The following is a 13,929-nucleotide window of genomic DNA, read 5'->3' as shown; positions in this document are numbered from 1 at the left end:
TATTAAACTCAACAGCAAAGAAACAAACAATCCAATCATGAAATGGGCAAAAGACATGAACAGAAATCTCACAGAGGAAGACATAGACATGGCCAACAAGCGCATGAGGAAATTCTCCGCATCACTTGCCATCAGGGAAATACAAATCAAAACCACAATGAGATACCACCTCACCCCAGTGAGAATGGGGAAAATTAACAAGGCAGGAAACCACAAATGTTGGAGAGGATGTGGAGAAAAGGGAACCCTCCTGCACTGTTGGTGGGACTAGCTCTCCAGCCCTGGAGTCAACTCCTCGTAGTAACTACTGCAGTCTCCCGGTCTACACTGGCCTGGATGCCCCCCGGGGCGGCTAGGGCGCTGACCTGCACAGTTTGGGGGTGCCCAGCTGCAGGAGCGTCCTCGCTGTCCTATGTGCTCCCCACCTCCACCTATCCCAGGGGGAGCGCAGGATCACTGGTGGCTGTCACCCCCTGGCGCCTTGTGATCCGGGGCCTGTGCTGCTGGAATCGTGCTCCTGGGAGCCATGGCTCCGGAAGGCAGCAGGGCGCAGCCTCCTCTTCCTGGAGGTACTGCCTGAGCTCCCAAGGCCCTGCTGGGCGCGCACTTCATCCCTTTCAGGAGCTCAGCCGAGGGGTGTGTGGCATGCTCTCTCCCCCGCGCACTCCTTCTGTTAGTGACTCTGGGAGACTGGAGGCTCCACTGCTCCTCCCGCGATTTTGCCCGAGTTCCCTGCTAAGCGCCTTTCTGTCCGGGAAGAATCTAGTGCAGAGTTTTAAAGTTCCTGCTTTTCTGGGGCTGGGCTTTGCTGTCCTGGAGGCTCTTGCCACCCGCCACCTGGCCTGAGCCAGGCTCTTCGTGGGGCGCCTCCCGCAGTTGATCCTTTATTTTTTTTCCTACCTTCCTACGTTGTTAGAAGTGCTGACTCTTCTCTCTGTAGCATTACAGCTGTTATCTCTTCAAATCTCAGGCTGAAAATGTAGGTTTTTAGGATGATTTGAAAATTATCTATGTAAGTTATTGGGGACAGGTAACTTGGAGACCCTACTACTCTGCCATTTGGCCCCGTCCCCTCCAAGGTTAGTCGGAAGTTAGTCATTATATGTGTGCTATTAGCCGTTTCTGCTGTGCGATGGTAAAGGTACTTTTCACTTGGCGGTATGGAAGTCAGGTCACCTTCTTTCCTCCTATAAAGCCCAGCTGTGACTCTGGAGTATTTTCTGAGTAGGACATTGCTGAGACTAAAAGAAATTTTTCTTCTAGAAGTTCTGCTGGCTGGGACCTAGTTGGAGAGAGTAGATTGGGGGGAGGGGCGGTGGGGAGAGGCTTCCCTGCAGACCTGGCATGAGGATCTCACATTTGACTCTGATTTCTGTTGCTTGCTTTCTTTTGGAATGCCCTGGCAGCCTCACAACACAGTGCTGCCTGTGTGTGCTGCCCTAAATGTGGAGGAGACCCTCTGAGGGGCATGTCACAACCCATCTACTTGAGAATATAGCTCTCCCATCATAAATGAAATTCACATCACTGGAACCACTCTTTGCAATAAGCTCAATGAAAGGCCTGTTGAACCGTGCATATATTACCTATAAAGGATAATATTACTTTTATTTCATTTGTTCATTCGTTTAATAACTATTTGGTGAGCATTTATAGTATGCAAACCTTGTCCTGTGGCAGTATAAAAATGAAGACAGAGCACCTCAAGTTGCTTGCTGTTTGATGATGCAGTACGTGTGTCCGCACAGGGGTTAAGAGATTAGGCTCTGGAGTGACATGGCTCATACCAGCTGCAAGAGTTGGACAGCCATATAGAGTCTGTTAACCACCATTTCCTCAGCTTTAACATAGTTACAAATATAGTATTTATCATAAAGTGTTTTGAGAATTAAATGAGTAATTTGCATATAAAATACTGGTACAGGTGAAGTTCTCAGTAAATGCTAATGATTATAGTTATTATTAATACCAGATAAAATACTCCATTTTAGAGACTGAACAGAAGACTGTGGAGGTGTACAGGATGATGACATTGCATCCATTTGGGGCAAAATTGGAGGAAGTTTCTTTAATATAGAAATCCTTAAACTAGAATTTTGACAGGGAGAAATAAGAATTAAAGGTTCGCTTAAAGGTCCAGGAAAGAGATTTATATATTGAAAATGAGAAGTTGGTTAACTGGGAATTTTGTGAGTAACTGTTTTATCAGGGATTAGAGGACATGTTCTGGAAAGGGGTAATTAACATACAGATTTGGGAGAGTTTTATATTCTAAAATGGGAAATTTGAGTTTTCTTCATACTAGAATGAAGAGTGGTTCATTCACTAGAGTGGTTAGCTATTGAAGATTTCTAGACAGAAGTGTGTCAGTATGTCTACATGAGGGATGTTAATCTGGAACGTAGGAGTTTTAGTGGAAGAAATAGATCCTGGAGGAAGAGCGGTTAGTCTGTCGTTAACCAGGAGACCAGCAATGAGTAATTGAATTAAGTGGTTGGTACTCAAATGGGGAGGAGGAACTATTATGAACTATTGTAAAATACTTTTACAATGTTTTATGGTGGGAGGGAAATGAGGGAAGAAGAGTAGAGAAGAGACAAATGACTTGAGAGTTTGAGCTGAGATGATTGAGATAATGATATGCCATTAATATTAGTTTGTAGCGTTTGTATGGAGCTTTCTCTTCTCTGCTGGATACTCTCTGAACCCAGTCTTGCTCATTGTGCTTGAGTGCTCAAGAGCCTGAGCTGCCGTCAGTACAGCCTGTCTGTCCTTCAGTGTAGACAGCTTTCCACACCGTGGCTGCCAAACCAAACAAAAAGAATGCCCGTCCTGCATTCCGTTTTTCCATTTTGGTATTTCCCGCTAATAAATTAAAGTGTATTCATGAAAGCTCAAATACATGTTTACAGGCACACAGATATTATCTCATGGAAACTTAGAAATACACTGTAAGATTAGAAAAGCTATATTCTCATGTATTTTGGATGCTATAGGAAGGGCATGGTTTTGGGCGAGGCTGCCTAGGGCATGCCATTTTATCTATGGCTGAAGGGAGCCTCTTTTCTTTTTTTTTTTTTTTTTTTGGAGCCTCCTTTTCATGTTACCAGTGTTTTCAAGTGAAAGGTGAATTCAGCCTGACCACAGGATTCTGTAGTCAATGAGTACAACTTTGCTGCAATCAGACCACTTTATCTTATTTCTTTAGCAAACTATGGTATAATTAATTTATAAGGTTTACTGAAATCATCTCTCTTTATCAAGTATTAGAAATCTTGACATTTTAGGTCTCACAATTTCAAAAATTATTTGAAATTTCATATTAAGTAAATTGGCTCTTAAGTTTTGCTGGTAAAGATCTGCAGTTTAAACCTGTGCAGTTGGACACCTGGGTGGCTCCGTCATAAATCAGGTCATGATGCTGGGGTTCTGGGATTGAGTCCTGCCTTGGGAGGACTTCTCCCTCTGCCTCTGCTTCCTGCTCATGCTTGTGCTCTCTCAAATAAATAAATAAAATCTTAAAAAAAAAAAACTGCAATTACTGGGTGACTGAGAATAAGCTTTAGGGGAAAATAATGTTTTTATAATAGACGTGAATATTTAACTCATATAATTTGCTTTCTAAAATGTTACCTGGCCCTGTGCTTCAGAAAGGATGAGTAGCTTTGTAATAATAATCTTTGTGACCATAATTTCCAACCTTTTAAAAAATTTGTATAATTTAAGATAAGCATGAGATTTCCTTAGATGAACAAGTCTGGTTCAACATCCATTTACTTAGAACATTACAGTTTGCTTTAAGGATAATGAGAATTAGTGTTCTTAAAAAATGTATGCCTTTTTTACCTGATCATTAAAACAGTACATTTGTTTTATAAATTTTTTAAAATACAGATATTGTTCTCAATATTTGATACTTTGAATATATTAGTACATATACTTACAAAATTTAGATTATATCATATCCTGTTATTTAACACTGATCTTCAGTATTTTATCTTATTACCTAGTCCTCAAATCACTAGGTAATAATTGTATGGATATATAATTATTTTGCTATTTTTATATTTAACTTATTTCTAATTTTTACTATTATAATTAATGCTTTGAAGAGGATACTTTTCTATAAATCTTGGATCTGCTCTGAAAGTTTCCTTAGGATAAGTCTAAAGGCGAGGTTATAAAGACAAAGAATGTGCCTATTTTAAAATTACTTGATACATATGGCTAAATGGCTTCTCACAAACATGGCATGGTTTTATACTCTGACCAGCAGTTCTGATAATTGATAATTATCAGTTCTGATAATCCCACACAGTTGAAGATATGAATTAACAGTTCATTACATTTTTGTTAATTTTATAGTTATAAAATGGCATCTTATTATTTTGTCTTAGTAATCTATATTCCCTTTCTCTGTTTTTCTTTCCCTTATGACTTGACTTTGACTACAGAATACTGATATCATGTTATGAATATTCAAATAAGTGCATTACATGCTGTGACAAGTAAAGGGCTTGTCAGTGTTTAAATATATTCATATGAGACTAAAAAACTGTAGTATTATAGCAAAATTATTGTTTAAATTAAAACTTCATAATACGTGGAAAGCATTTTTACTGAATGAAATCTAAATGTGCTTAAAGATCGCAGTAATACTCTTTGAGTTACATTTTGAAATGTGTTACATAAAATCACCATAATGAGACTTTTCTTCTACTAAGTCTTTTATGTTGAAGTATGTCCACTGGCATTTTTCAGTGCGGTCAAGGTAGATTGTTTAAATATTAATTGTAACCCTGTGAAGACTGTGATCGATGATCTCATCCAGAAGTTATTTGATATGCTTGTTCTCTCTTTGAAGAAGTCCATCCAGGGTAAGTACACTTTTTAATTTGCATCTTAACCTAGTTTTATTCATAAAGGTATGTACTTTGATAGTTATGAAGTGTGAATTCCAGTGATGTTTAAAATCAACCTAGAATTACGGGTGCTTAATGACAATTTTAATAAAGTATGAACCATGTTCACCTCTTGAGAGGTCTAAATGGAAGGCGTTTTTACTGTTTGCAGTAGGATTTAGTATCAGTTTGTTGTTTATGTTACTGAGAAATGTAGGCAATTCTGCTATAATTTTTTTTCTTATTTCTTCAAATTACTACTGTTTTCCAATATACTACATTGTTTCTTTTTCCATTGAACTGAGATGTCTTAACATTACTTAAAACACTGGAGAATTACCAATTTTGAATAAAATTTACTAATGAGCACATTTTAACTTCCTCAAAATTTTGAGGTATAATATGAAACAACTTTCAAGACAAGAAATTTCTTATTCTGTATTTTAAAATTTCGTTGTATGAGCAAATGATAATTTAAGCTTTGGTGTATGTTGTGCAGTGATCAATTCTAACACTCTTTGATTTTTAAAATGATGCAATGGAATATTTTTGGTGATAAAAACATTCTATTTCAATGTTGCCTATTTAGCTCACCTGCATGACATTGACACATTTGTTATGGAAGCTATGGAAGTTTTAACAATTATGCCACAGTCTGTGGAGGAGATAGGTGATGCAAATTTACAATATAGTAAGCTACAAGAACGGAAACCAGAGGTAAGAATTGCATAGTACAGTTTCCAATTTGTTTCTACTGTAGTGGAGATATTTAAATTAGGTCATATTATGTGACTATTTAGAAATATCATGTCATTCCAGTATTGTAAAGGAGTCCATATAATCTCGTCCAGTTGGTCAGCTCATGGTTAGAATCTTGATTTTAGAAAACAGGTCATGGAACAAATTAAAATAATGGGACCCTAAGAAATTTGATAAAATAGGTTGTTTTTTTTTATATGTTATTTCTTCAACTTTTAGATTTTGCCCTTATTCCAAGAAGCTGAAGATAAAAACAGACTTCTACGAACTGTGGCAGGTGGAGGTTTGGAAACAATTAGCAATTTGAAGGCTAAGTGGGATAAATTTGAGTTGATGATGGAAAGTCACCAACTTATGATTAAAGATCAGGTAAGAACCTTTTAGTCATTTTGTTAAAATGGAAACTTGATTTTTTTTTTTCTCACCTAAGATTTCTTGCTGATCTTTATTCTATCATCACTCAGGTAGGTAAGAATTTTATATATACACATCTGTGGTGCTTCGGTCCCATCGACTGCACCTGCTCTTTGGTATGGGACACTGGGATGCACCTCCTTACTACCTAGGCAGCTGTGTGCTCGGTGCTGCAGCTGACGGTCATTGGCTAAACACTGTTTAATCCTATCAACTTTGTTGATAGTTGTGGTAGAAGCTGCGGATAACATGAATTATTATTATTTTTTTTAATGATGATGCTTGCAGTTTATCTCTTATTACTGAATATTTATGGTCTAATTCTGTGTTTTTAAAATCAAAATTTTATTGTACTTGAAATTAATAATTGAAAATATCTTTTGAAAAATTGGTATTGTTTTTTCACTTCTAAATAGAAAATGTTGGAAATAAAATGTGAAAGGAAAGCAAGATTTTACTCTGAATTGAATTGTATAAACTCTTACAGATCGAAGTAATGAAAGGAAATGTAAAGTCACGTCTTCAGATATTTTATCAAGAATTGGAAAAATTTAAAGCTCGTTGGGACCAACTAAAGCCTGGTGATGATATTATTGAAACTGGCCAGCAAAACGTTCTTGATACAAGTGCCAAGTTAATAAAAGAGAAAAAAATTGAATTTGATGATCTTGAAGTCATAAGGAAAAAGCTAGTGTAGGTTTTTTAAAATTGGTTGTAGTCATTTTGATTTATACTTGTACATATGTTAAGCCAGTGATGTTCTTATACATGTTTATCTTAATGTTTTTCCTTATAAACTTCTGTAGTTTTCTAAACAAAACTAGTAAGTGCTCATGGTGCTGCATTCTTAGGAGTCATGGCTGGGTTCTGTCAGGATATTAAAAGCAAATTTCTCCTTAGGCCTAGAAGCATAACAGAAAATTAAATTGAAAAAGTTAAATTAGGGAGTTGGAATACTTGCTTTCTGTGATTTCATTGTATTTAAAAATGGGGTATAAAAAGTTAATGAAAATTGCTTTCAGAGACTCTGAGGGGGAAAAAAAATGAACCTAGCAAAATAATGAATTCAAGAAAAAAATGGTTTTATGTTAAAATAAGGTATTAAGTTTATTTTATTTTTTTTAAAGATTTTATTTGAGAGAGCGCACCTGCGAGTTGTGGGGAGGGGTTGGGGCAGAGGGAGAAGCTGACTCCCTGCTGATGCAGGACTCCATCCCAGGATCCTGGGATCATGACTTAGGCTGAAGGCAGACACTTAATACCTTCTGAGTACCTGGGTAGCTTAGTGGGTTAAGCTTAAGCGTTATTTTAGGTTTGGTCTGTTAAGGCAAATGCATTCATGAGGTAATTGTCTTAATGGGGGAGTGAAGGGTTTAGTATTATTTATTAAATGGTGTTATACCCATTAGATGAAGGATATCTTATATTCTAGAATCTAACCCTTGGATAGTAATATTAATGTTTCTCAGTTAATTCACGAATATATAGAATTCTGATTATTTTTATATGATGTATATGATGCATTTATGTTACCAACTCCACTTTGACTCCTTTAGAAAAATGCACATTTATGAATTTAAAGAGGTGATACTTAAATAGTTACAGTAAAATTCTCATGCGGTCACTCTCCCACTGTCTGCCCCACTGTCAGGTATATGGGCACAGACAGGGAATGCAGTTAAATAAAGTTGATATGTAATAGTTTTTAAAAATATCTATTGCTATTTCACTGTGTTTCTATAGTGATGATTGCCATCATTTTGGACTAGAAGAGCCCAACTTCTCCTTGGCATACAGCATCTCCAAGGACATTGAGAGCTGTGCACAGATTTGGGTGCTTTATGAAGAGTTTCAGCAGGGCCTTCAGGAAATGGCCAGTGAAGACTGGATTACTTTTCGGTTTGGCTCATAAACACTGTTTAGATTCTTATGCTTTGGTAGTGTGTTTGGAGATGTACATTTTAAGACGTCCCTGGTGTTTTACAGGACTAAGATATATCTGTTGGAGGAGTTCTTGATGACTTGGCATGACAGGTTAAGGAAAGTGGAAGAACATTCGTCTATGACTGTGAAATTGCAATCGGAAGTTGACAGATACAAAGTAAGACCCTGGTGCTTGTGCTGCTATGCCAGAGTAATGTTTGGGTCTTCCATGCATCTTTTAATTGTGTAGCCCAGTGAGCTGGATTTTTGTTTTTGTTTTTTAATGATTCCATTACATTCAAAAGATAGGAAATACAGAGTAAACCATAGAAATTATTGATATTTCTGCTACTCTTTTGAAAAGTTTTAACTAACAAATTTTTGCTTAACATTACAAATTGGAGTGTTTATACCTAGTGCTACTGGTACTACCAAACTGCTAGTGCAATTTAGGATATGGGTCATTTAGTGTATTTAGGATATAGGTTGTATCCTAAATAGTAAAAATAGAAATATTTTAGGTCATGTTTTAAAATAGATCAAACTACAAAGGGATATTTGCATGTATCCACAGCAATGTGTAACAAAAAATTTTATGCAAATCTATTTGAAAATTTGATTTCAAGGTTATTAAATAAGATAATAGAGCAATCAATATTTTTATAGCTAATCATAAAACAGCAATTTGCATTTTGATAATATATGTTCATGTCTGTATCTGTCTTTTTTAACAGACTGTAATACCTATTTTGAAGTATGTGAGAGGGGAGCATCTTTCCCCAGATCACTGGCTTGATCTTTTTCGTCTGCTTGGCCTCCCTCGGGGAACTAGCCTGGAAAAACTGCTGTTTGGTGATCTCCTCAGAGTAGCGGATACAATTGTTGCCAAAGCATCAGACCTTAAAGTAAGAATCACTCTTATAAATATCTCCTGGGCAGCCCGGGTGGCTCAGCGGTTTAGCACCGCCTTCAGTCCAGGGTGTGGTCCCCCAAAACCAAACTATTTTTGTGTTTTGTGATGGATTCTTAATTTTTTTTTCTTTTTTAGAGTAAAAAGCATATGGCAGAACTGTATATATATTTTGACTATGTGAACCTGGATGCTTAGTATCTGATACCTCTTGATATATTAGTAATTCTCTTGAGTTACATGTAAAATATATTCACTTATTAGTTTTTCCTTATTGTGAAAACACAAAAATACGTCTTATGAACTGGTGTTTTGTGATTTATGTATATCATAATGTTGAAATAATATGGATATTTTGTGTTAATTAGGATTTAAATAGTCGGGCACAAGGTGAAGTTACAATCAGAGAAGCTTTACGTGAACTTGATCTTTGGGGAGTTGGAGCAGTATTTACCTTGATTGATTATGAAGACAGCCAAAGTCGAACTATCAAACTGATTAAAGACTGGAAAGACATAGTAAATCAAGTTGGAGATAATAGATGTCTTCTTCAATCCTTAAAGGATTCTCCTTATTATAAAGGGTTTGAAGATAAAGTGTCAATTTGGGAAAGAAAACTTGCAGAATTAGATGAATACCTACAGAATTTAAACCACATTCAGAGGAAGTGGGTGTATCTGGAACCCATTTTTGGCCGTGGAGCATTGCCGAAAGAACAGATGCGCTTCAACAGAGTTGATGAGGATTTCAGGTAAGCCCAGCGACATCAGACATCCACGTGTGTGGCAGTTTTTTCTTGCATGTCAGGAGGTGCTGAACACGAGCTGTGTAAGTTTACATTATTGGTATTGTCTGTTGGATCCTTCTAAGGAGCTGTTTTCTCTCATTCAGCCATTTACTTCTGAACCAAATTGATTTCTGTCTCTACTTCACAACCTGATGTTAGTTAACAATGATCCTATTGTGATATGAGGGTGATGATAGTAATACTGGTCTGTACCTGCTATTCCTGAGGTCACCCATTCCTTTCCTGTTGTATTTTGATGGACATTTTTCACGCCTCATCTTAGTTTGCTTCTGATTAGTATTTACAGAGTTCAGCATTTCTTGTTGGAGAGTCTCTTCCCTTGGCTTTTGAAGGTAGTGTCCCTTGGCCTTCTGCTCAAGTTCCTGGTGCTCAGACCTCCCTCAGCATTTAGGTTTGGGCACTCCCCTGGTGTCAGCCTCTGGTTCTTGTCTCATTATGGGGATGTGTGTGGGTGATCGTGGCTGCCTCTTTGTTCTTTTCCACCTGCTGTGGCCTCTTAGCCCATCTTTCTCTTCTGAGCTCCAAATATACTGAGTATCGTCAACGACTACAAACTAGATTCACGAGTCCATCTCATTACATGAATCTCTTCTCTTTCCCATTCCTTTCTCAGTAACTGGTACTGCCTAACTAATTGCTCAAAGCAGGAGTGTGGTGGATATTTGACCTCCCCTGATGCCTCCAAATCCATGAAGTTACCACAGTGGTTGATTCTAATCTACTTGATCTATTTGAGTCTATCTTTTCTGTCTTTCCTCTTGCCTTTACTCTGAGGTTCAGTGCTTGTCATTCACTCGGACCACGGCCCGATCCTTTGGCTGGCACTCATCTTCTCCAGTAAGCTGCATTCACAGTGGCTGGGGTGGTCTATTACAGTGAAGTTTCATTGCTTCTTTTTGTTATTTCCTTAGGTCAGGGTGCAGAGAGGTTTCCTGGTTTCCTATTGATCCAGGGATCAAACCTTGTTTGCTCCTTGTCCACTTCTGCAGCCTTTTTTTTTTTTTTTGTGCTGCTGTTTGCTTCATGGACTCCTCCTCTCCTGCTCACTGACGTTTGCTTTTACTCACTGTCCAGATCGCAGCGTTAATCACTTTCTCAAGTAATAGGTTAAGGGTTGCTCAAGCTGCTTTAAAATACTTTGTGCTTTTCCTCCTTAGCATTTCTCATAATTTTATTTAAAAATTTGAGTAAATATTTAATATCTTTCTCTGTCACTGGACCATTATTTTTTAAGCATTTTTAGAAGCATAATGTTTTGCTGTTATAATAGTGTTACCTCTAGTTCTAAGCAGGCAGAAAAAGAAATGTCTCAATATTTCTCTTTCTGCTACAATCTGGTAAAATAGAGGTAAAACTTTTTTTTTTCTTCTGTAGGTCAATAATGGCTGATATCAAGAAAGACAGTAGAGTTACAATGTTAACTACTCATGCAGGAATCAGAAATTCTCTGCTAACAATACTTGATCAGCTTCAAAGATGTCAGAAGTCATTAAATGAGTTTTTGGAGGTATGTTTTTTTAAAAAATACTTATATAATAAATTGTAAAGTCCTTTTACTATGTGACTTATTTGAAAAGATAAAGCTTGTCTTGTTTGTATCTGTATCAGGAGAAACGCTCAGCGTTCCCCAGGTTTTATTTCCTTGGTGACGATGACCTGCTGGAGGTCCTCGGCCAGTCAACGAGCCCAGCAGTGATTCAGTCTCACCTTAAGAAGCTGTTTGCTGGTAAGAGTTGACATTTCTCTGACACATGCCAGGGACAACATTGGGCTCCAAGGTAGCCTGTTGAACAGAGAGTGCATTGTACCGTCCAGAAGAATTCATAGCTTGGTGGAAGCAACTGCCTGCTAAATTGATGGACTTTCAATACTTCCTATGCTGGCCCAGCTGCCTCTGGGGAGCCCATTAGCTTCATCCTGGGGTATCTCGAAGGTAACATCTAAGGTGGGCTCTGAAGAACTTGTTAGTCTTTGCTAGGAGGAAGATGTGAGGGCAGAAGGAACTGGCCGTGGAGTGAGGGAGAACAGGCCTCTTCATGGTGGAGTGTAAAGTTTTCTGCATGACGTCCTCATGGAGGGTTAGCACTCTGCTATAAAAATAACGATGACTGTTTTCTCAGCGTGTGCCATTTGTTGGAAAACGGCTATATTTTTCAAATAAGTCAAATTTTCATCATCTACCATCAGGGATCTGCAGACTGCAGGCCTGACCTGGCTCACTGCCTGACTTTCTGACACAGTTTTGTTGGAACACAGCCATGCCTGTGTGTCTAGAGCTGCTCTCGTGCTCCTGCAGAGCTGAGTCATTGACATGGAGACCATATGGCCTGAAAAAGGCTAATGTATTGACTTTCTGGTGCTTTACACGTATTTACTAGCCATTCTATGTAGTTTTCGGGTCCTTTGTAGCTGTGATTTGGGCTGTGGGAGGCAGCAGCGAGAGCTTTTAGGATCAGCAGGCTTGCATTCAAACTGCCTCCAGAATGGGAGAAGATATTTGCAAATGACGTATCAGATAAAGGGCTAGTTTCCAAGATCTATAAAGAACTTCTTAAACTCAACACCAAAGAAACAAATAATCCAATCATGAAATGGACAAAAGACATGAACAGAAATCTCACAGAGGAAGACATAGACATGGCCAACACGCACATGAGAAAATGCTCTGCATCACTTGCCATCAGGGAAATACAAATCAAAACCACAATGAGATACCACCTCACACCAGTCAGAATGGGGAAATTAACAAGGCAGGAAACCACAAATGTTGGAGAGGATGTGGAGAAAAGGGAACCCTCTTGCACTGGTGGTGGGAATGTGAAATGGTGCAGCCACTCTGGAAAACTGTGTGGAGGTTCCTCAAAGAGTTAAAAATAGACCTGCCCTACGACCCAGCAATTGCACTGTTGGGGATTGACTCCAAAGATACAGCTGCAATGAAACGCCAGGACACCTGCACCCTGATGTTTTTAGCAGCAATGTCCACAATAGCCAAACTGTGGAAGGAGCCTCGATGTCCATTGAAAGATGAATGGATAAAGATGATGTGGTTTATGTATACAACGGAATATTACTCAGCCATTAGAAATGACAAATACCCACCATTTGCTTCAACGTGGATGGAACTGGAGGGTATTATGCTGAGTGAAATGAGTCAATCGGAGAAGGACAAACATTATATGGTCTCATTCATTTGGGGACTATAAATAATAGTGAAAGGGAATAGAAGGGAAGGGAGAAGAAATGGGTAGGAAATATCAGAAAGGGAGACAGAACATAAAGACTCCTAACTCTGGGAAATGAACTAGGGGTGGTGGAAGGAGAGGAGGGCGGGGGGTGGGGGTGAATGGGTGACGGGCACTGAGGGGGGCACTTGATGGGATGAGCACTGGGTGTTATTCTGTATGTTGGCAAATTGAACACCAAATTTATTAAAAAAAAACACAAAAAACCAAAAACAAAAAAAAAAACTGCCTCTGTAAGTCATTACTAATTTACCTCTCTGAAGTTTAGTTTCCTCCTTTAAATTGGGTATAATAACTTAAAGGATTTTTGTGAAGATCAAAATTGGATAGTGTATTAAAGTATTTTTGCATACCATAAAATGAAGTGCACATCTGGGGAAGGGAAATTCATCTGCTGTCCCCCTTCTTCCTGCCTTCTGTCTCATTAGGGGAATCATCAGTGTGTGTTGTGAGGCACTCATTTGTGTCTGGCCTTAGTTTTGCTCATCATCATGTTTTTGAGGTACCTACAACTACATTTTATGCCAATACTACTCTTGCTGAGTAGTATTCTGTTGTTTGAATAGACCAGTGTATTCACTCACCTGTTGTTGGGCATTTGGGTTGTTTTCAATTTTTGACTAGGAAAAACTATTCTGTTGTATAGGAGAATTAACATAATTCTGATATGTTATAGTATGTATTATGAGGTACATATTGTACACTGTGGGAACTCTGTATCTTATTTAATAATTACATCTTCAATCTTTTTGTATTTTAATTTTTCTCTTATGTTATAGGTATTAACAGTGTGTGCTTTGATGAAGAATCAAAACATATAACTGCAATGAAGTCTTTAGAGGGAGAAGTTGTACCTTTTAAAAATAAAATTCTTCTGTCTAATAATGTAGAGGTAAGTGATTCTTTTTTCAGGTATGAAAATAAAAAGAATGAACTGTATGAACTTTGTATCAAAAACAATTTAGTAAA

At 37.9% G+C, this 13,929-nt stretch overlaps 1 protein-coding gene across 6 annotated transcripts in view; it reads left to right on the top strand.

Moving 5' to 3' along the window:
* DYNC2H1 (dynein cytoplasmic 2 heavy chain 1) overlaps positions 1–13,929 on the top strand; it is a 339,419-nt gene that overhangs the window by 32,141 nt on the left and 293,349 nt on the right. For all 6 annotated transcript variants that reach the window (XR_005359403.1, XM_038536341.1, XM_038536343.1 and 3 more), the window contains exons 19-29: positions 4,762–4,877; positions 5,491–5,618; positions 5,880–6,029; positions 6,562–6,767; positions 7,818–7,973; positions 8,061–8,175; positions 8,732–8,902; positions 9,276–9,658; positions 11,090–11,222; positions 11,324–11,441; positions 13,740–13,852. Coding sequence is in view for 5 of the 6 variants with exons in the window: in XM_038536341.1 (XP_038392269.1) it covers positions 4,762–4,877; positions 5,491–5,618; positions 5,880–6,029; positions 6,562–6,767; positions 7,818–7,973; positions 8,061–8,175; positions 8,732–8,902; positions 9,276–9,658; positions 11,090–11,222; positions 11,324–11,441; positions 13,740–13,852 (1,789 nt within the window). In the remaining variant the exon portion in view is untranslated. The remainder of the gene's footprint in view (positions 1–4,761; positions 4,878–5,490; positions 5,619–5,879; positions 6,030–6,561; positions 6,768–7,817; positions 7,974–8,060; positions 8,176–8,731; positions 8,903–9,275; positions 9,659–11,089; positions 11,223–11,323; positions 11,442–13,739; positions 13,853–13,929) is intronic.

This window comes from Canis lupus, chromosome 5, assembly GCF_011100685.1.
Source record: "Canis lupus familiaris isolate Mischka breed German Shepherd chromosome 5, alternate assembly UU_Cfam_GSD_1.0, whole genome shotgun sequence".
NCBI classification, from domain to species: domain Eukaryota; kingdom Metazoa; phylum Chordata; class Mammalia; order Carnivora; family Canidae; genus Canis; species Canis lupus.
This window is presented reverse-complemented; position numbering and strand designations above follow the sequence as displayed.